Genomic DNA, 21,936 nt, shown 5'->3' on the forward strand with positions numbered 1-21,936 from the left:
GGTGGGGGTGTGAGGTGCAAGCTTCTCCTCTGACCTGGTCCCCCACCTCACCGCCATCCTGGCTGGAGGGTGTGTGGGTGGGGGTGTGAGGTGCCAGCTTGTCCTCTGGCCTGGTCCCCTACCTCACCGCCATCCTGGCTGGAGGGTGTGTGGGTGGGTTTGTTAGGTGCCAGCTTCTCCTCTGGCCTGGTCCCCCCCTCATCGCCATCCTGGCTGGAGGGTGTGTGGGTGGGGGTGTGAGGTTCAAGCTTCTCCCCTGGCCTGGTCCCCCACCTCACCCCCATCCTGGCTGGAGGGTGTGTGGGTGGGGGTGTGAGGTGCCAGCTTCTCCCCTGGTCTGGTCCCCCACCTCACCCCCATCCTGGCTGGAGGGTGTGGGGTGAGGTGCCAGCTTCTCCTCTGGCCTGGTCCCCCACCTGACCGCCATCCTGGCTGGAGGGTGTATGGGTGGGGGTGTGAGGTGCAAGCTTCTCCTCTGGCCTGGTCCCCCACCTCACCACCATCCTGGCTGGAGGGTGTGTGGGTGGGGGTGTGAGGTGCAAGCTTCTCCTCTGGCCTCGTCCCCGACCTCACCCCCATCCTGGCTGGAGGGTGTGTGGGTGGGGGTGTGAGATGCAAGCTTCTCCTCTGGCCTGGTCCCCCACCTCACCCCCACCCCTGGCTGTAGGATGTGTGGGGTGAGGGTCTGAGGTGCCAGCTTCTCCCCTGGCCTGGTCCCCCAACTCACCCCCGCACTGGCTGTAGGGTGTGTGGGTGGGGTTGTGAGGTGCAAGCTTCTCCTCTGGCCTGGTCCCCCACCTCACCGCCATCCTGGCTGGAGGGTGTGTGGGTGGGGGTGTGAGGTGCAAGCTTCTCCTTTGGCCTGGTCCCCCACCTCAGCCCCACCCTGGCTGTAGGGTGTGTGGGGTGGGGGGTCTGAGGTGCCAGCTTCTCCCCTGGCCTGGTCCCCCACCTCACCCCCACCCATGCTGTAGGGTGTGTGGGTGGGGGTGTGAGGTGCAAGCATCTCCTCTGGCTTGGTCCCCCACCTCACCTCCATCCTGGCTGGAGGGTGTGTGGGTGGGGGTGTGAGGTGCAAGCTTCTCCTCTGGCCTGGTCCCCCACCTCACCCCCACCCCCGGCTGTAGGATGTGTGGGGTGGGGTCTGAGGTGCCAGCTTCTCCCCTGGCCTGGTCCCCCACCTCACCCCCACCCTGGTTGTAGGGTGTGTGGATGGGGGTGTGAGGTGCAAGCTTCTCCTCTGGCCTGGTCCCCCACCTCACCGCCATCCTGGCTGGAGGGTGTGCGGGTGGGGGTGTTAGGTGCAAGTTTCTCCTTTGGCCTGGTCCCCCACCTCAGCCCCACCCTGGCTGTAGGGTGTGTGGGGTGGAGGGTCTGAGGTGCCAGCTTCTCCCCTGGCCTGGTCCCCCACCTCACCCCCACCCATGCTTCTAGGGTGTGTGGGTGGGGGTGTGAGGTGCAAGCATCTCCTCTGGCTTGGTCCCCCACCTCACCGCCATCCTGGCTGGAGGGTGTGTGGGTGGGGGTGTGAGCTGCAAGCTTCTCCTCTGGCCTGGTCCCCCACCTCACCCCCACCCCCGGCTGTAGGATGTGTGGGGTAGGAGTCTGAGGTGCCAGCTTCTCCCCTGGCCTGGTCCCCCACCTCACCCCCACCCTGGTTGTAGGGTGTGTGGGTGGGGGTGTGAGGTGCAAGCTTCTCCTCTGGCCTGGTCCCCCACCTCACCGCCATCCTGGCTGGAGGGTGTGCGGGTGGGGGTGTTAGGTGCAAGCTTCTCCTTTGGCCTGGTCCCCCACCTCAGCCCCACCCTGGCTGTAGGGTGTGTGGGGTGGAGGGTCTGAGGTGCCAGCTTCTCCTCTGGCCTGGTCCCCCACCTCACCGCCATCTTGGCTGAAGGGTGTGTGGGTGGGGGTGCCACCCTGGCTGTAGGGTGTGTGTATGTGGGGGTGTGAGGTGCCAGCTTCTCCCCTGGCCTGGTCCCCCACCTCACCCCCATCCTGGCTGGAGGGTGTGTGGGTGGGGGTGTGAGGTGCCAGCTTCACCTCTGGCCTGGTCCCCCACCTCACCCCCATCCTGGCTGGAGGGTGTGTGTGTGTGGGGGTGTGAGGTGCCAGCTTCTCCTCTGGCCTGGTCCCCCACCTCACCCCCACCCCCGGCTGTAGGATGTGTGGGGTGGGGGTCTGAGGTGCCAGCTTCTCCTCTGGCCTGGTCCCCCACCTCACCGCCATCCTGGCTGGAGGGTGTGTGGGTGAGGGTGTGAGGTGCAAGCTTCTCCTTTGGCCTGGTCCCCCACCTCAGCCCCACCCTGGCTGTTGGGTGTGTGGGGTGGAGGGTCTGAGGTGCCAGCTTCTCCCCTGGCCTGGTCCCCCACCTCACCCCCACCCTGGCTGGAGGGTGTGGGGGTGAGGTGCCAGCTTCTCCTCTGGCCTGGTCCCCCACCTGCCCGCCATTCTGGCTGGAGGGTGTATGGGTGGGGGTGTGAGGTGCAAGCTTCTCCTCTGGCCTGGTCCCCCACCTCACCGCCATCCTGGCTGGAGGGTGTGGGGGTGTGAGGTGCAAGCTTCTCCTCTGGCCTGGTCCCCGACCTCACCCCCATCCTGGCTGGAGGGTGTGTGGGTGGGGGTGTGAGATGCAAGCTTCTCCTCTGGCCTGGTCCCCCACCTCACCCCCACCCCCGGCTGTAGGATGTGTGGGGTGGGGGTCTGAGGTGCCAGCTTCTCCCCTGGCCTGGTCCCCCACCTCACCCCCACCCTGGCTGTAGGGTGTGTGGGTGGGGATGTGAGGTGCAAGCTTCTCCTCTGGCCTGGTCCCCCACCTCACCGCCATCCTGGCTGGAGGGTGTGTGGGTGGGGGTGTGAGGTGCAAGCTTCTCCTTTGGCCTGGTCACCCACCTCAGCTGCACCCTGGCTGTAGGGTGTGTGGGGTGGGGGGTCTGAGGTGCCAGCTTCTCCCCTGGCCTGGTCCCCCACCTCACCCCCACCCATGTTGTAGGGTGTGTGGGGGTGTGAGGTGCAAGCTTCTCCTCTGGCCTGGTCCCCCACCTCACCGCCATCCTGGCTGGAGGGTGTGTGGGTGGGGGTGTGAGGTGCAAGCTTCTCCTTTGGCCTGGTCCCCCACCTCAGCCCCACCCTGGCTGTAGGGTGTGTGGGGTGGAGGGTCTGAGGTGCCAGCTTCTCCCCTGGCCTGGTCCCCCACCACACCCCACCCATGCTGTAGGGTGTGTGGGTGGGGGTGTGAGGTGCAAGCTTCTCCTCTTGCTTGGTCCCCCACCTCACCGCCATCTTGGCTGAAGGGTGTGTGGGTGGGGGTGTTAGTTGCCAGCTTCTCCTCTGGCCTGGTCCCCCACCTCGCCCCCATCCTGGCTGGAGGGTGTGTGGGTGGGGGCGCCACCCTGGCTGTAGGGTGTGTGTATGTGGGGGTGTGAGGTGCCAGCTTCTCCCCTGGCCTGGTCCCCCACCTCACCCCCATCCTGGCTGGAGGGTGTGTGGGTGGGGGTGTGAGGTGCCAGCTTCGCCTCTGGCCTGGTCCCCCACCTCACCCCCATCCTGGCTGGAGGGTGTGTGTGGGGGTGTGAGGTGCCAGATTCTCCTCCGGCCTGTTCCCCCACCTCACCCCCATCCTGGCTGGAGGGTGTGGGGGGGGTGTGAGGTGCCAGCTTCTCCTCTGGCCTGGTCCCCCACCTCACCCCATCCTGTGGGTGGGGGTCTGAGGTGCCAGCTCTCCTCCGGCCTGGTCCCCCACCTCACCCGCATCCTGGCTGGAGGGTGTGGGGGGCGTGAGGTGCCAGCTTCTCCCCTGGCATGGTCCCCCACCTCACCGCCATCCTGGCTGGAGGGTGTGTGGGGTGGGGGTGCCACCCTGGCTGTAGGGTGTGTGGGGTGGGGGTGCCACCCTGGCCAGATGGTGTGGGGGGTGGGGGTGCCACCCTTGCTGTAGGGTGTGTGGGGTGGCGGTGCCATCCTGGCTGCAGGGTGTGTGGGGTGGGGGTGCCACCCTGGCTGTAGGGTGTGTGGGGTGGGGTGCCATCCTGGCTGGAGGGTGTGTGGGTGGTGGTGTGAGGTGGCAGCTTCTCCTCTGGCCTGGTCCTCCACTTCACCCCCACCGTGGCGGTAGGGTGTGTGGGGTGGGGGTGCCACCCTGGCTGTAGGGTGTGTGGGGTGTGAGTGAGATCCACGGCGGTGCTAGGAAACGCAATGCCCCTTTTGAAGGACTTAGGCTGAAACAATAGCCACATGGCAGGGTCGGGGCCCTCAAGAGCGAGGCCCCTCCCGCCCCCCACTCCAGCTCCATCTCTGGGGGCCCAGCCCTCCCCGAGTCAATTCCGGGTGCAATGGAAATGGAAGTTCTTGATGTCTGCAGACAAAGGCTTGTATGAAAATCTAAGTCCGCCTTTGTGGCGAGCCGTCAGCCCTAAAAGGCGCGGGCTTTTGTCTGGGCGGAAGGTTGTGAAAGCCGGCGTTGGGGACGGGGGGCCCGGGCCCCAGCGATTAATCGCCTCCCTTTTGTGGCTGCAGATTACAGGGGCAATTAATGTTGTCAAAACCTGTGGCAAAGACTCGGTGCTCTTGACAGGGCGTCAGCCGCGGCGCGAGGTGTTCGAGGCGCAGTAATTAGCTCTGGTCCGAAGTGGCGGAGGACGCCGAGAACGCAGCGTACCGCCGAGTGCCGGCGGGCGGGGGGCGGGGGGGCGGGGGCTGGCAGGAGTGCTACGGGATGCAGATGAGCAATTAATTAGTGGGATTTATTCCGAGCGTGTCGGCCGGCTGATGAATGGCAAAGCGAGATTAGCATGCTGTTTGCCAGGCGCGCACGGGGGCACGCCCCCTGCCGTCTCCCATGGCATCGTGCCCTCAAGCTCCAGGGCCCTGGGTGCCCAGGGGGGAAGCCCGGCCGAGGAAACCCTCCCCCACGGCATCCAACACTGGTTGGCTCTTCTCCAAGGCCCCACTACTCGGAGGCCTGGGTACCTGTAGTGGGGCACGCCTGCAAGCCATGGCAGGCTACTGCCAGGGAAGGTTGCCACTCCGTTCTGTAGAATATGATGCTGCGGGTACTGCCGGAGGGTGGCATTCTACCCCCTGTGGCTGTGCCACTGCTTCCTGCTAGGGCTGGCCAGGCACACCCTGCTGCACGGTGGCAGCACCTACTTCATGGCAGGGACAGGCTGCTGGAAGTCTTTGAATGGTAGGCTAATCTCAGGGCTGCTTGGCATTCGATGGCACGCTGTTGGCGATGGCAATGCCTACTTTATGGCAGGGACAGGCTGCTGGAAGTCTTTGAATGGTAGGCTACTCTCGGGGCTGCTTGGCATTCCGTGGCACGCTGCTGCACGGTGGCAGCACCTACTTTATGGCAGGGACAGGCTGCTGGAAGTCTTTGAATGGTAGGCTACTCTCGGGGCTGCTTGGCATTCCGTGGCACCCTGCTGCACGGTGGCAGCACCTACTTCATGGCAGGGACAGGCTGCTGGAAGTCTTTGAATGGTAGGCTACTCTCGGGGCTGCTTGGCATTCCGTGGCACCCTGCTGCACGGTGGCAGCACCTACTTCATGGCAGGGACAGGCTGCTGGAAGTCTTTGAATGGTAGGCTAATCTCAGGGCTGCTTGGCATTCGATGGCACGCTGTTGGCGATGGCAATGCCTACTTTATGGCAGGGACAGGCTGCTGGAAGTCTTTGAATGGTAGGCTACTCTCGGGGCTGCTTGGCATTCCGTGGCACGCTGCTGCACGGTGGCAGCACCTACTTCATGGCAGGGACAGGCTGCTGGAAGTCTTTGAATGGTAGGCTACTCTCGGGGCTGCTTGGCATTCCGTGGCACGCTGCTGCACGGTGGCAGCACCTACTTCATGGCAGGGACAGGCTGCTGGAAGTCTATGAATGGTAGGCTACTCTCGGGGCTGCTTGGCATTCCGTGGCACCCTGCTGCACGGTGGCAGCACCTACTTCATGGCAGGGACAGGCTGCTGGAAGTCTTTGAATGGTAGGCTACTCTCGGGGCTGCTTGGCATTCCGTGGCACCCTGCTGCACGGTGGCAGCACCTACTTCATGGCAGGGACAGGCTGCTGGAAGTCTTTGAATGGTAGGCTAATCTCAGGGCTGCTTGGCATTCGATGGCACGCTGTTGGCAATGCCTACTTTATGGCAGGGACAGGCTGCTGGAAGTCTTTGAATGGTAGGCTACTCTCGGGGCTGCTTGGCATTCCGTGGCACGCTGCTGCACGGTGGCAGCACCTACTTCATGGCAGGGACAGGCTGCTGGAAGTCTATGAATGGTAGGCTACTCTCAGGGCTGCTTGGCATTCCGTGGCACGCTGCTGCACGGTGGCAGCACCTACTTTATGGCAGGGACAGGCTGCTGGAAGTCTTTGAATGGTAGGCTACTCTCGGGGCTGCTTGGCATTCCGTGGCACCCTGCTGCACGGTGGCAGCACCTACTTCATGGCAGGGACAGGCTGCTGGAAGTCTTTGAATGGTAGGCTACTCTCGGGGCTGCTTGGCATTCCGTGGCACCCTGCTGCACGGTGGCAGCACCTACTTCATGGCAGGGACAGGCTGCTGGAAGTCTTTGAATGGTAGGCTAATCTCAGGGCTGCTTGGCATTCGATGGCACGCTGTTGGCAATGCCTACTTTATGGCAGGGACAGGCTGCTGGAAGTCTTTGAATGGTAGGCTACTCTCGGGGCTGCTTGGCATTCCGTGGCACGCTGCTGCACGGTGGCAGCACCTACTTCATGGCAGGGACAGGCTGCTGGAAGTCTATGAATGGTAGGCTACTCTCAGGGCTCCTTGGCATTCCGTGGCACGCGGATGGCGGTGGATTGCTGCTTTTTGCAGGGTTATTTATTTCTTTTTTTATTTATTTTTTTATTGTTGAATTTTAATCAAAGATTTGATTTTTTTACAACATCTTTAGTTTTTGTTTCCTTAATCATGTTTGATCTCTTTAGTTTGAATCTTACATTTCTGCAGGTTCTGAGTGTTGTTGTAGTATAAGAGAGGGAGGAGGGAAAAGGAGAAGGGCGTCCGAGCAGAAGAAATGGTCTTAATTTTGATTTCGTTTCAAGACAAGTTTTTCTGTTAGGGTTTGAAGGATCTTGAATGTCGCTAGTTGCCATGATGTGCGGTCGCCGCGGATCATCCTTTCCCACCATGTCTCTTTGTCATGTAGGGAAGCCGCATCTCCGTCAGACTTGGGCAGGACCAGTAGTAAGTGACGAATAGTCTCTTTCTCTTTGTCACAGAATCTGCAGATGTTAGTCAGAGAGAACTTTCTTATGTGTCGTATTTCGTTGGTGTCTAGAAGGTTTAATCTTGCTCTCATTATGAGATTGCGGGCCAATCGGCTTGGGAATTTTTTGATATAATTCTGGAGTTCATCTCGTTTCTTCCATACCGAAGGCAAGTGAGAAGTGAGCTTGTACTCGGACGCTGTATCGAGAGTGCGGATCCAATCCATCTCTTTTATTTTTTTGGTTATCCTTGTGGGATTGTTGATCAGATCGTTTTCTGTGCATTCAATGGTTTTTAGTAGGGCTTGATTTTCTTCTTTCCATCGGTTAAGCATTGTGAAGCTTCCCGCTTGGGTTTCTTTGAGCACCAGCTCATGGAGAAAGGAGCAGTTTGGGAGAATACATTTCCTATAGAGCATCAGTGTGTTGCAATCAACGGTACCTTGAAGGGAAAGCAGACTGAGTTCTCGACGTATCAATATGATTGGAGTTGAGTCTGGTAAACCGAAAACCTTCCTCCAGAAGTAAGCTTCTAGCACAGCCAAAGGGTCTTGGGTAGACATGGCATAGCTGCTGATCCGTACGTCACGATGGGGATCACTTTTTATTTGTACAAGTTTAATAGTGGAATGGTGGAGAATTTGCCAACTTTCCTGTCGATTGCAGGGTTATGATGTAGGTACTTGCCGGTTAACTGTGGGCGGTGCCCTACTGGTGATTGGTGCCATAGGATGCTACTTTTGGAGGGGATGCTGGTCAGGACCTCCAGCTGGCAGCCACCTACTGTTGACGGGGGCACGCTGCTGTTAGCGAGGGCTTGCGGTTGGTGGGGACCTTTGTTTGGTGGGTGGACGTAAGGTTAGATGGGGCCTTCATGTGGGAGGGGCATGCAGTTTGCACCCCCAGCTGCAAGATTATGGCAACTCTATTTGGGCTATTTGAATATTTTGTTTTTTAAAAAACTTATTTGTGTATTTGTGTTTCAGTTGCTGATAAAATGCCACCGTGCAGCCAATTATGAAGGCATATGCAAATTCTAAACACTGGGGCCTCATTAGAGAAACTTTACAGGTGCACTTTGCACTCTTAGTACTGGGGCAACCACTGCCCCAGTAGGAATAATGGACCATTGTAATGAATGTTTCCCCCAGAACAATGCTTCCCCCTGAGCAATGCTTCCCCCATAATAATGCTTCCCCCAGAGCAATGTTTCCCCCAGAGCAATGTTTCCCCCAGAATAATGCTTCCCCCAGAACAATGCTTCCCCCAGAGCAATGCTTCCCCCAGAATAATACTTCCCCCAGAGCAATGTTTGCCCCAGAGCAATGCTTCCCCCGGAACAATGCTTCCCCCGGAACAATGCTTCCCCCGGAACAATGCTTCCCCCAGAATAATGCTTCCCCCAGAACAATGCTTCCCCCAGAGCAATGTTTCTCCCAGAACAATGTTTCCCCCAGAACAATGCTTCCCCCAGAACAATGCTCCCCCCAGAACAATGCTCCCCCCAGAACAATGTTTCCCCCAGAACAATGTTTCCCCCAGAACAATGCTTCCCCCAGAACAATGCTTCCCCCAGAACAATGCTTCCCCCAGAGCAATGTTTCCCCCAGAACAATGCTTCCCCCAGAGCAATGTTTCCCCCAGAGCAATGTTTGCCCCAGAGCAATGTTCCCCCAGAACAATGTTTCCCCCAGAACAATGTTTCCCCCAGAGCAATGTTTCCCCCAGAGCAATGTTTCCCCCAGAACAATGTTTCCCCCAGAACAATGTTTGCCCCAGAACAATGTTTGCCCCAGAGCAACGTTTGCCCTAAGGTTCACTATAACAAACATTTGCAAGGAAATGAATCCACTGAAAGAATATACCTTTTCAAGTAGGGCACTTGCTTGCCCTCGGTACTTGCACTGGTGCGAAGGTTCTGTAATACAGCCTGTGAAATTCAGCCGGTACAGGAAGCAGAGGCGTAGACAGGGTAGGGCATGAGCGGGCAAGGCCCACCCAAAGTCTATAAATGCCCACTCAGCAGCGCTGTGTGGGCATTTACGTGTGTTAATGTCACTGCACTGGGCCCAACTACATTAGCTTCAGGCCCCACTGGTTAGTCAATCCTGGCTACGCCTCTGACAGGAAGTAGGGCCATGCGATTGTGATGGCACAAATAACTTTCCAAGCAACACTTGAGTGCATCAAGAAACCTTCCCGCAGACAGCATTGTTAAATGAATTCCGTTGTTGATGTAAGTACCCTGGGCGGTGGCATCTGTGTAGTCTGCCTCTTGTGTCGCTTCAGACATTCGGGTAAAAAGAGGCCGAGATAATCCTTCCCCTTGTTTGTGTATTTGAGTTTTTTGGGGCACCCAACAGGGCCCACAGTAATACTTAGAGAGAGTTTACCGACCTAAACAAACCTTTATAATGGCCATTGATAATAGGCTAGGTGGGCCTCAACCTCAACAACCGACCGTGAATGAAGTTAAGAGGAAAGTCTTTTTTGTTTAATTGGCGGAAAACGTCAAGGATTTGAAACATACGATTCCCGCTATCAAGTACATGCATGTTTTCCCCGCTTTCCTGCAAATTCAACTCCCTTCCCAGATTAATTGAAGAGACGTTCTTTCATGTTTTTTAGATTAAACCAGCTTGTCAGTGAAGAGGGTTTAGAGGCCAGGTACAAGATGCCACGTGAAGAGAGCGTGTAGGCTGTGTAGGGAGGGATGTGCGGTATATTGACACTCTAGCACATCTTATCATAGCAGCGTTTCTCCTCCTTCCTCCTAAACGCTCCAGGATTTTAAAGGGATCTGTCCAATGAAGCGCCCCTCAACGCAAATGATTTTTGGTTAAGAATGATGGTAGTACTCAAAACTCAACGATTTTCTGTTTTGGAATAGTGGGAAAATATACAAATTCTCTTAGGAAGTTTTAACAAACTTATTGTTCATGACTTTAGGGTGGTTTTATTTATTGGAAAATTCTGAATTGTATTTGTGTACGTTTTGTTTAAAAGCTATATCGCATATTAAAATTAATTAATCTTTCTAAAAAAACGTGGGAAAACATCAAAGGTGTGCGGCTAAGTCCTAGAGACAAACTTGTGCCTTTGTGATGATAATGGATTGATATTTATTTATTTATTTCGTGATTTCTTTGTGATAATGGATCACAAACGACAAAATTACTGTTCCAGGCAAGTAAGGTTTTTACCATCAACCTCACGCCCTACGGAGGGCTTATCGCAGAGCAGCCCACGGCACAATGGTCTCACTAGACTTTTCTCCATACTTCGAATTCCTCACCCAGCCACTAGAGGGCAGGATGACTCGGGCCTAAAGAGAATGTGTAATTAGCTTCTTCTCTTTAGGAGCCATGGTTGCCCCCTAGTGCATCACATCTGGTCCCAGCTATACATCTGCACTGCTCGTGAGCACAAGAAAAATATAATGGCGATGGGTGGGGGGGGTGGGGGGGGTGACGGACTAGAGAATCTAAGCACAACTGGTAAAATCTGTGAAGGGAGAGAACATCACATTTCATGCCATCGGAGCGCCCATCTCCCTGCGTAAATAATGTGCAGAGGTTGGCATGGCGCATGCATGCCATCTCTACCCATTCCATTAGAGAATTGGTCTTCCAGTTTTGTTTTTGATGTGCATTCTGGGATTTGTAGTACTGGGTTTCTCATTAAAAATCCAAGACTACGCGCCTCTGAATGCAAAGCAAATGACAGAACTGGACTACCACTTTCTAAATGGAATGGGGCTTGTTGCCATGTATGGAGGGTGGCTGGATTTTTGGAGTTGACGCAGGGGATATGGTGTGTGTAGAAGCATTGTGGGACGTACCATGATCATTTTTGGGAGATGGTGCATGGGAAATGGCAGGTGGAGAATTCTTTTTTTTTTTTAAATGCCAGAGGGTGCTGGTGTTGGGGGTGGTGTGCGGGGGTTGTATGAGCCTGAAGGCAGCTGCTATGCCCTGTCAGGATGACACTACTTAGAAAGTAGGCAGATGGTGGAGGCATAAACACTACTAGCCCGCTCAGAATACCTCCCACCCAATGTAGCGTGGCAAAGAGGCAAGAATGAAACAAGGGCCTGTCCCTTTGCCTCTCCAGGAGAGAAGGGTTGCAGCCTGTAGCCAGGTTTCTCCTGCCCCTCAGGATGATCTCTTCGTCTTCATTCCCTTCCTGTTATCGCTTCTCCAAGACGTTCACAATTCTCAGTCAATCTCAGGGTCACCTTCATTTATTTCTCAACCCTTCTTAGGCTGGTGATTCCCAGACTCACTGCGGATCCCACACTGGGTGAACAGTAATGCTGGCTGTGCCCGCCAGATACCAGAACTGGTGACATTTTCTATTACTGACCTCCGCCCTCTTATGATTATTGCTGATTCATGTAGCGCTTCTTGCTGGATACTCCAGCGTCTAAGTGCTCAACTGGCGATCACCACCAGGTTGCCAAGGCGAGTGTGTTGTCCCCGAGTTATCTTTTTGGCCTTTCAGTGAACCTTTCCCACTCCTTTCTCCAACATCCTCTTGGCACCCCCCAGGGTTAGGCAGCCCCAGAGTGTGAAGGCTATTTTCCCAGACTCTTTCCAAACTTCTAAATGCCACTCTCTGGTTGTGGGCATCTTTCAGATTTCCCAACAAGGCTCTGGGTGTTTTAGGAAGAGCTCCTCCGTGCCGCGCTCGACGCACTAAGCATTTCTCAGTGTCCCGGGAGGCTCTCTTGGCATCAGCCTCTCGTGTGCCAGCCTAATACTTGGTGGTAACAGCCACAGCTTCTGACCATCTCTGAAGCAGTTTATGGTGTACAGAAATCGTCAGGATATCATGGGGAAGGGTGGCAGGTAAAGAGGTTACACTGAAAGATTCTGGGACATGGTTCCGGAAGAGTCCTAGAAGGTTGTTGCAAATGGTATAATGTAGGAGGGAAAACCTTTAAGGTTTCTGGCATATACCACAGGTCGAAAGGTCCCTCCTCCAGGATCCAGGGTGCAGTGCAGCAGAAGACTGCATCCTGGTGGATTCTGGGAGCTGGCGTGCTGATGGACGGGAGTCTTGTTGCCTAATATATGTGGTGCCTTTCTCAAGATATTCCAATTTTACCGCCCGCAGGTACCTGTGTCCATGGCAATGATGTCCCCTCAGATGATCACGCCGCAGCAGATGCAGCAGATCCTGTCGCCGCCGCAGCTCCAAGCTCTTCTTCAGCAGCAACAGGCCGTCATGCTCCAGCAGGTGAGGTCTTCAGCCTTCTACCCCCCATAGACACTGCAACAGCAGTCTTGTATGTCACCTATTTGGCCTGGCTGACCTCGTTCCTCTTTGATCAACCCTCCAAGGTTCAACTTGGGTCCTTCCTTTATTCTATCTCCCTCTCTACCTGTGGTGTTCCCCAGGGCTCTAACCTCTCTCCCTGGCTGTTCAGTCAATACCTGGCACCTCTCGCCCACCGCATTGCCGCTCTCTGCTTCAACTTTCAGTGCTATGCATGACTCTCAGCTCATTTTCAGGCTCCTCTCTGCAACCTCTGCTCCTTCTCTCATCTCTATCTCTCTGCTATCCTGGAGTGGTGTGCCACCAACAATCTCTGCCTTAATGCCATAAGATGGAGATTCGCCTCATCAGCACACCTGCTCCCTCCTTTCCTGTTACTGTTTGGCCGGCCTCCCTTGGCCCTCTTCCTGCTCCCACCTGTGAAGCTAAGAACCTCTGGGTCATCTTCGACTCCACACTCACCTTTTCTCCTCACATCTCTGACGTCTCTACGAAGTCAAACTACCAGCTGCACCTCCTCAGAGTTATTCTTCCTTTCCTCTCCTTCCCCCAGAAGCTTACTGTCTCTAGAGCTCTGGTTCTCTCTAGGCTGGACTACTGCAACAGCCTCTTTCTAAATCTGCCTGCTTCTACTCTCCGCCCTCTGCAACTCATCCAGAACAGGACTGCAAGACTTGTCCTTGGCCTCAAGCCCAGGGATTATATCTCTCCAGCAGTGAAATCTCTGCATTGGCTCCCAGTGGCTTCAAGGATTAAGTTCAAGACCCTCTGCATTTTCCACAAGGCCTTCTGGGGCCTGGGTCCTCAATACCTCCAACTCTCTCTCCATAAAAACCTTCCTACACGAGCTCTTCGCTCCGCTACCTCCAACTCCCTCAGGATCAGTCGCTTTTCCAAGCAACATTTTGGTGGTAGATCTCTTTCTTCGGCTGGGGACTTTCTCTGGAACAGCCTCTCTGCCTCTCTGAAACTTGGGGAGAAACATCTCTGGTTCCGGAAGCACCTCAAGACCTTCCTCTTTGCTTCTGCCTTCTCTCTTCCTCTGCCCTGCGGATTTCCTGTCCGATACTGCTCTGGTCACCTGGCTACCCTCTGATTTCAGGCCTTGGTCCCTACCCACCCACTTACACCCCCGCACTGCCTCCCGGCAACCCTTGCACTTGGGTCTGTATCTGTAACCCTACAGTCCCCTACCTGCACTTTTGGACACCGGCTGTCTGCACTTACCTTTGCACCTGACACCTGCTGTTATTGTTTTGACCCTACATACAGCACTGTCCCCTCCCCTTTCCCCTGCCACTTTTCCCAACCCCTGCACTTGCGCAATCTCAATGTCACCTTGCCTAGTAAGATCGTTGTCTCTGTCCTCCCTCTGTTCCCACTTCCTTGCCTCGTTGTGCCTTGAAACACTTGTGTGTAGGTGCGTTACCAATGCCATATCATATCATATCATTGGTCATAGTTCTCACACACCTCTGCACCCGCCATGCAGGTGACCTCACCTCTGCACCTGCCATGAAGCTCACCTCTGCACCTGCCATGCAGGTGCCTCTCACTCACAATTCTTCACACACCTCTGCACCTGCCATGAAGCTCACCTCTGCACCTGCCATGCAGGTGCCTCTCACTCACAATTCTTCACACGCCTCTGCACCTGCCATGAAGCTCACCTCTGCACCTGCCATGCGGGTGCCTCTCACTCACAATTCTTCACACACCTCTGCACCTGCCATGAAGCTCACCTCTGCACCTGCCATGCGGGTGCCTCTCACTCACAATTCTTCACACACCTCTGCACCTGCCATGAAGCTCACCTCTGCACCTGCCATGCGGGTGCCTCTCACTCACAATTCTTCACACACCTCTGCACCTGCCATGCAGCTCACCTCTGCACCTGCCATGCGGGTGCCTCTCACTCACAATTCTTCACACACCTCTGCACCTGCCATGAAGCTCACCTCTGCACCTGCCATGCGGGTGCCTCTCACTCACAATTCTTCACACACCTCTGCGCCTGCCATGAAGCTCACCTCTGCACCTGCCATGCGGGTGCCTCTCACGATTCTTCACACGCCTCCTCGCTTCCCATGCAGATGCCTGTCACTCACGATTCTTCACACACCTCCTCACTTCCCATGCAGGTGCCCCTCACGATTCTTCACACACCTCCTCACTTCCCATGCAGGTGCCCCTCACGATTCTTCACACACCTCCTCACTTCCCATGCAGATGCCTGTCACTCACGAGTCTTCACACACCTCCACACCAGTTTTGCTAGAAGTATGGGTCACCTTCTCACCCCCTCGGGCACTGCCACACACACGTGTTGGAATCTTCCTCGTGTCTCCTTCAGGCATTATGTGTAACGGTGGCCCGTGGGCACTGCCACACGTGTCCAGACAAAGGCGACTAGACACCGGGGTTGGGACTGGGGAGTCCGGGTGCCAATCTTCTCTCCACTACCAAGGTGTTCCTATTTAACGCCAGTGGGGCGTGAGGTGGGGGTTGAAATGCATTTTCAGATGCCCCCCCCTCTGATACCTTCAGGAACTCCATCGCGAGTGAGTATGGAGAGTGCAGTCTGTGGTATCTCCACCCCCCCCCCCCCCGTGAGCGTGAAAGATGGACGGACAATGAGAGTTTTGCTGTAGGGTCTCACTCCTCAGTGGGCATGAGTGCAGTGGTGATGCCTCCTCGGTGAGTCACTGTGAGTGGGGTGATGACGCTCCCCTTGCGAAAGGCAGCCTCTCCCACCTGATTGGGGGGGTGTTTACCACACTGTCGTCCTCTGCATTGGTTGATGTGCCCCCATTCCTTCTGTACAGCTTCAAGAATACTACAAGAAACAGCAGGAGCAGCTGCACCTGCAGCTCCTGACGCAGCAGCAGCAGCAGCAGGCGGGCAAGCAGCAGCATCAGCAGCAGCAGCAGATCAAAGAGGTAATGCAATGGGTGATTTATAAGGTGCTTAATACCAAGAGGTCACTTGCTTCCAAGGCGAGCGCATTGCCCCTGAGCTATCCTCCCGAGGCAAGATGAAGCACCTGCAGGGGGAGCATGAGTGCTGGGGGGTCAGACGAAGGGGGCAAGATGGGTCACATGGATGGGGTAAATGCAAAAGAGGGCAAAGAAAGGGTCCATTGGAGAAGTACCTTTTCCAAAAGTGGGAAGTCAGGGGGAAAGGCAGCACAAGATGGAATGGGGACTGCCAGGGCCATAAGAAGGGGCCCAATATTAACCGTGGTCAGGAGTGGCAAGGCGGAGGCACGAATGCCCTGGCTGAGGGGCAACAATCAGAAATAGGCACCTGGGACCTGCCACCCCCATACATTACACAGTAGCAAGTAACTATCTGCCAGATTTCATGATGTTTTTTTCTTTTTTTTCTCTCTTATTGGGGGTCTCTGCCGAACTCACCCCCCTCCACCCTTTCCCACCCCCCCCTACACCCACTACCCCTCTACTAATCTCTATCAAGTTTCCCTGCATGATGCAACCGACCACAAAACAACTTAATACATTGTAATTTGTGGGTACACATTGATGTAGGGACTACAATTAAGGTTATGGTGTCAAAGACCTCGTGGAAGGTGTCACAATGAGGGTTAGGTATATCGGGGACCCTGGGGAAGGTGGCACAATGAGGCTTAGGTATATCAGGGACCTTGGGGAAGGTGTCACAATGAGGCTTAGGTATATCAGGGACCCTGGGGAAGGTGGCACAATGAGGGTTAGGTATATCGGGGACCCTGGGGAAGGTGCCACAATGAGGGTTAGGTATATCAGGGACCCTGGGGAAGGTGGCACAATGAGGGTTAGGTATATCAGGGACCCTAGGGAAGGTGGCACAATGAGGGTTAGGTATATCAGGGACCTTGGGGAAGATGCCACAATGAGGGTTAGGTATATCAGGGATCTTGGGGAAGGTGCCACAGTGAGGGTTAGGTATATCATGGACCCTGGGGAAGGTGTCACAATGAGGCTTAGGTATATCAGGGACCTTGGGGAAGGGGCCACAGTGAGGGTTAGGTATATCAGGGACCTTGGGGAAGGGGCCTCAAGGAGGGTTATATATATATGAGGGACCTTGGGGAAGGTGCCACAGGTTAGGTATATCAGGGACCCTGGGGAAGGTGTCACAATGAGGCTTAGGTATATCAGGGACCCTGGGGAAGGTGGCACAATGAGGGTTAGGTATATCAGGGACCCTGGGGAAGGTGCCACAGTGAGGGTTAGGCATATCAAGGGCCCTGGGAAGGGGGCACAATGAGGGTTAGGTATATCAGGGACCCAGGGGAAGGTGGCACAATGAGGGTTGGGTATATCAGGGACCCTGGGGAAGGTGGCACAATGAGGGTTAGGTATATCAGGGAGCCTGGGGAAGGGGCCACAGTGAGGGTTAGGTATATCAGGGACCTTGGGGAAGGTGGCACAATGAGGGTTAGGTATATCAGGGACCCTAGGGAAGGTGCCACAGTGAGGGTTAGGTATATCGGGGACCCTGGGGAAGGTGGCACAATGAGGGTTGGGTATATCAGGGACCCTGGGGAAGGGGTCACAATGAGGCTTAGGTATATCAGGGACCTGGGGAAGGGGCCACAATGAGGGTTAGGTATATCACGGACCTGGGGGAAGGGGCCACAATGAGGGTTAGGCATATTCGGGACCCTGGGGAAGGGGCCTCAATGAGGGTCATGCGTATCAGAAGATTTGTGGTATCTTTGTGTTGGCATCAGTGTGAGGGCGTGTAAAGGCTCCAGGAGTCGTTGTGAACATTCCGAACTGGACTAAAGGGGTTTCCTGAGGGGTGCACCGGGCAGAGCTGATAATGGGAGGTCCGCTGGCAGAAGGTGGATTCAAGGCGCTGTGGCAGTGGAAGCAAGTTCTGCGCTTACTTATCCCTGGGGGACTGTGAGGGTGCCGTGGGATCTGCGCTGCTGGGGGGCATTTCCTTCTTGGGGGGCGCCTCCGTGGATGCGATTCTCTGCCTGGCTGGGCTGATGCCTCTGCTTTCGTGCAATGCTTCGCTGGCTATTGCGCTTCTTGGAGGATTTGGAGCAGCCCCCCCTTTCCCCTCCCCCAGGATTGCTCTGTGATTTTCTTGTTACTTGTAACTTGCGACACGGTGAACCATATCAGCCCTCATTCCAGCCAATAAGCAAGCTCTGTCTATGGCAGAATAGCGCCATCTCTGATGCTTCGGGCCGCTTCCCTGCCTTTGAACGATGTGGGTGGTAAGCGGAAGGGGGTTCCAAAGTTTGGCCCATAGACCGAGGAGCACGTGCCTCTGCGACCCCATCACCCAACTGCCTGCAATCTCTCCAGGGGATAGTGTGCTATGTGTTATTTCAAGTTGGGGGGTGTCGCGCCGATCCGTGCCTGATGCCCTGTCACGTGATCACCACTAGACTGTTCGCTCGGATACTGAATAAGCGAGTGCAGGTAAAGCTCACATAGAGCAGGCAACTGGACTATCCAAGGCCTACCTATTCGCCATGGCATCCCCTGTACCCCTGGAAATGGACACTATAGAGCTGGGGTCTGGGAGGTTGCAGGAGGGCAGATTTTTCTATTGTAAGTTTGTGTGAAAATTAAGATTCGTGAGAAGGACTCGGTACCCCAAAAAATAGATCGCCTACCGGCCTAATACTAGAAAATGCGGATGACAAAGGACCCAGAACAGCAAAAGACACTGGACACGAGACGCTGAAAAGTGGGGACAGAGGGCTGGCTATACCTTCCGGGCACCTGGGCCACTCGCAGCCAACCCCCCCCCCCCCCCACCCTCCTAAGACCAACCAATCACGAGTCAGAGTGCGCTAGGGAAGCACACCGGTTCTTCAAATGTGAACTAGATCCTAAATGTTCCTGATATTTATGTTCTGTGCTCCAGGCATGGTCCTTCAGGTAACCGCTTCTGCACCCGGCCTCTTTATGCTTGCACCCATTGCATCTTGGGAAGGCCTCCCTCCTCTAATGGACCCTCTGTACGTCATGACGTCCTTGCGAGTAGCATGAACTCACAGCGGGTAAAAGGCAAGGCCCACCAAACTTAGCAACTGACCCAGTGGGCATTGAACAAGGGCCAGTGGGACCTGCAAAGGAAATGATAAAGGGGGAGCAGGTGGCTTCAGATAAATGAGTTCACAGCCAAGAGATCGCCAGCCTGAAGGATAGAATGCATGTGGCAAGGATGCCCGCTCCATCCACTGATCCTCGCTAGACTTGCTTCACCAGGTCCAGTCCTATCAGGATCCCCGGCCTGATCCCTTTCTGGAGCACGACCTTCTGCAATTCACTATCTTTGCATCCTGAATCCATTTCTGGATTCTGACCTGGGGATCAGGTAACCAGTACCAGGAGATGAATTCATATCCTGAAACCATTCTAGCAGCTCCTTAGAACGAGGCGGGCGCAAATGGCCACTGCGTTTCGGAGCAGCAGGAGCCTTCATCCGGGTCACATCTGGCTTCAGGATGTTATTAACCTGATAGATCACAACAGCTAACAATTATATGTAAATAGTCTAGTACCAAAGAAAACTGCTCTGAATGGACACTCGTACAGTAAAAGCAAATGGAAGAAGGACCAGCCACCAGGCTGGAAATGGCTCCGGCATGATGTGGGAAAAGTAGAGCCCTCCAACGACCGCCACGGCCTGTTCTCTTCTGCCAATGCCCGGGTCCTGCCAAACCACCCAAAGTAGACCCTGGGCCTGTCCTGGCTACTTAACCCCCACGGCGGGTCTGTGGGTCACTCGCCGTAGCCTCTGGCGTTGATCAATAGCATCACTGCCTGCCCCAAGACCCCTCTGGCCGTCAGAAGGAGCCACGGGGCCTGCCTCACTTTGCCCCGTAACGGGAGCACAGGGGTATCATATGTCTGTTAGTACCCATTACATGTGCAATATCTTTGCCAGATGTCTTGAAATAGGTCAAGATAATGATTTACCTTGACAGTTATTATGTGATGTCATCAATGAGCTCTAGTATCCATTGATGCCATTAATGATGTTATAAGTGATGTCATCAGTGTGCGCTTGGATGAGAGGCTCAAGTGGTGCGGCTTTGAACATTTGCAGAATTCCAGGACTTTGTTGCGTTAGACCATCACCCTAGCATCACTTCAGGAAGAGTTATTCAGCGACTTGCACGGGTTGGTGATGCCAGACGCCACACCAGCTGGAGCGCTAACACTTTAGGTCCTTTCCTCTCATCACAGATGTCATATTCAATATCACTCGCCCTGCGGCACTTCCCGTTCTCTACCAAATTCTTAAGAAACTACTGGACGGATTTGCACCAAACCACAAAAAGGAGCAGCTGCATAGCTGTGTGGCCAGATTCTTTTCATTCTGAAGCAAACCCACCCACTGGTTTAGGTTGTGCGCCTTTTTGAGGAACGCACCTTTTTAACATATATTTTATTGTGTTTTTCATTAACAAGTTACCTTACACATACATTTAATTATAACACATACGTTAAAAGGCATCATTTTGTGTGAGGCCATACAATATACGAGTGAAATAAGTTCAGAACACATAATGTAGGAACTTTCTAAAATACATTCAATTTAAAAGGCTGGAGAAATAGTCCTGTGCAGAGGGGAGTCTTGAACCCCCCCAGATCGCACAACCTTCGTTTCCTTAAAACGTATAAAGGGGTAAGGGGGGGGGGAACATTGCAAAGTGTGAAACGCTCCTTTTTTTCAACACTCTATGGGCCTGATTCATGGAACGTTTTCCTATGGGATTGTGCCATTATAAAACAGTTCCATGAATCAGGCCCTGTACATGTTAAAGCATTGCAGACATGTGTACCGTCCTTTCCAGATGTAGGAGCCCCGGGAAACCAGAACACGCAGGCACACATATGCACCTCTCCATAAGCATGACTAGTTCAGACACTCTCCAGGCAGGGGCAGCTGCCTTGGAGCTCCACTCGGGAATTGTTCCGATTGTTTTGCCATGGAGGATTAAAGAAGTTATTCAGAAGATATCTGATGCGAGATGAGGGTGCCTATTGATGGGTCCAAACCACTTTGGAGTTAACTTGTGGGGAATGAGAGCGCCCATGTGCCTGGCACCTTCAGGGTGACTGGCATCACGTGTATTGGTGGGGAGTGTTCTGATGGTCTGCCCACCAAGTGAAGTCAAGATGCGTAAAAACGAAATACGTAAACATGCTGCTATAGCAGAGAAATGGCTCCGAGGCAGGGGAAAAAGAAACAGTGATACACATTAAATATGGAGATCATCTAAAGGGGATTCTAAAAGACTCCTGACTGACACCTGGTGCGGGGGGCACGTGCAGGGTGGGCACAGTTCGGTGCCCAAGGCTGCCCTGCGCTCAGGGTGCCTTCGTTGGTGCCTGTGGTTAGGGGTCTCTGGGTGAGAGAACAGCCTGCGCATCACCCTCTCATTCGATTAATGAAGTGCCCCACTAGTCCGGCCTGGGACTGAAACTGTGCATGATGTGCTCGTAAATCAAAGTGACAGGAGCTGCTGCAGCATCGGCTGCACCCACTGAGCTGCATCTAATGTGCAGGGCACGAGAGGCGCGCGCGCCTCTACTCCAACCCTAGGCTGTGGCAGATGAAAGGGGCTAGAGAAAAAGGCGAGGAAAACAACTGCAAAAGAAAAGAAAAGGGGCGAGTGGAGTGAGGGAGAAAAGGCACAGGCGAGAGAAGGGTAAGAAGGGGAGGAAGAAAGAGAGGGCTAAATGCGTGACAGAGGGGGAATAAGAAGGGAAGGGAGGAAAAGGAGGCATATGAGAAGAAGGGAGAAATGACTGGAGGAAGGAGACAAGCTGAAGGGAGCCTTGCCCTGCTGGGGGAATGTGTACTCCACTTCAGTGTTTGAAAGCCTTCTCCGAGAAGGTGCCCACCCAACACTGACAGCGAGACTATGATCCCACTGCTGCTGCCATTGGGCTGCTCAGGGAATGCTCACAGAACGTGAGATGATGCTGCGACTCAGGGACGATTGTTGCTGCCCATTGAACATTGATAAGTCATTGCTTAGGGGACATTGATATACCACCGCTGCTCAGGGCACATCAATTGATATCACTTCTCAGGGAAGGTTGACATATTGCTGCTCAGGGCATATTGACACTTGGGCAATATCTGTTGGGATATCCCTGCATTATGAAACATCATTAGGATATCCCTTAGCTTAGGGGACATTGATACCTGCTTAGGGAACTTTGTTAGGATAAACCTACTTAGGGAACATTGATAGGATATCCCACTGTAGAGAGTACTGTTATCATATCCCTGCTGGCGGAACATTGTTAGACTATCTCTGTTTGGGGAATGTTGTTAGGATATTCCTACTTTGGGAACACTGTTAGGATATCCCTGCTTTGGGAACACTGTTAGGCTATCCCTCCTTGGGAAACATTGATAGGATATCTTTCTTTAGGG

The 21,936-nt window shown here is 54.5% G+C and overlaps 1 protein-coding gene across 2 annotated transcripts in view; it reads left to right on the forward strand.

Moving 5' to 3' along the window:
* Positions 1-21,936, forward strand: part of FOXP4 (forkhead box P4) — a 332,784-nt gene that overhangs the window by 232,625 nt on the left and 78,223 nt on the right. For both annotated transcript variants that reach the window (XM_069633027.1, XM_069633028.1), the window contains exons 4-5: positions 12,349-12,471; positions 15,336-15,449. In XM_069633027.1, the coding sequence (XP_069489128.1) occupies positions 12,349-12,471; positions 15,336-15,449 (237 nt within the window). The remainder of the gene's footprint in view (positions 1-12,348; positions 12,472-15,335; positions 15,450-21,936) is intronic.

Source organism: Ambystoma mexicanum, chromosome 13, assembly GCF_040938575.1.
Source record: "Ambystoma mexicanum isolate Mex_15411 chromosome 13, UKY_AmexF1_1, whole genome shotgun sequence".
NCBI classification, from domain to species: Eukaryota; Metazoa; Chordata; class Amphibia; order Caudata; family Ambystomatidae; genus Ambystoma; species Ambystoma mexicanum.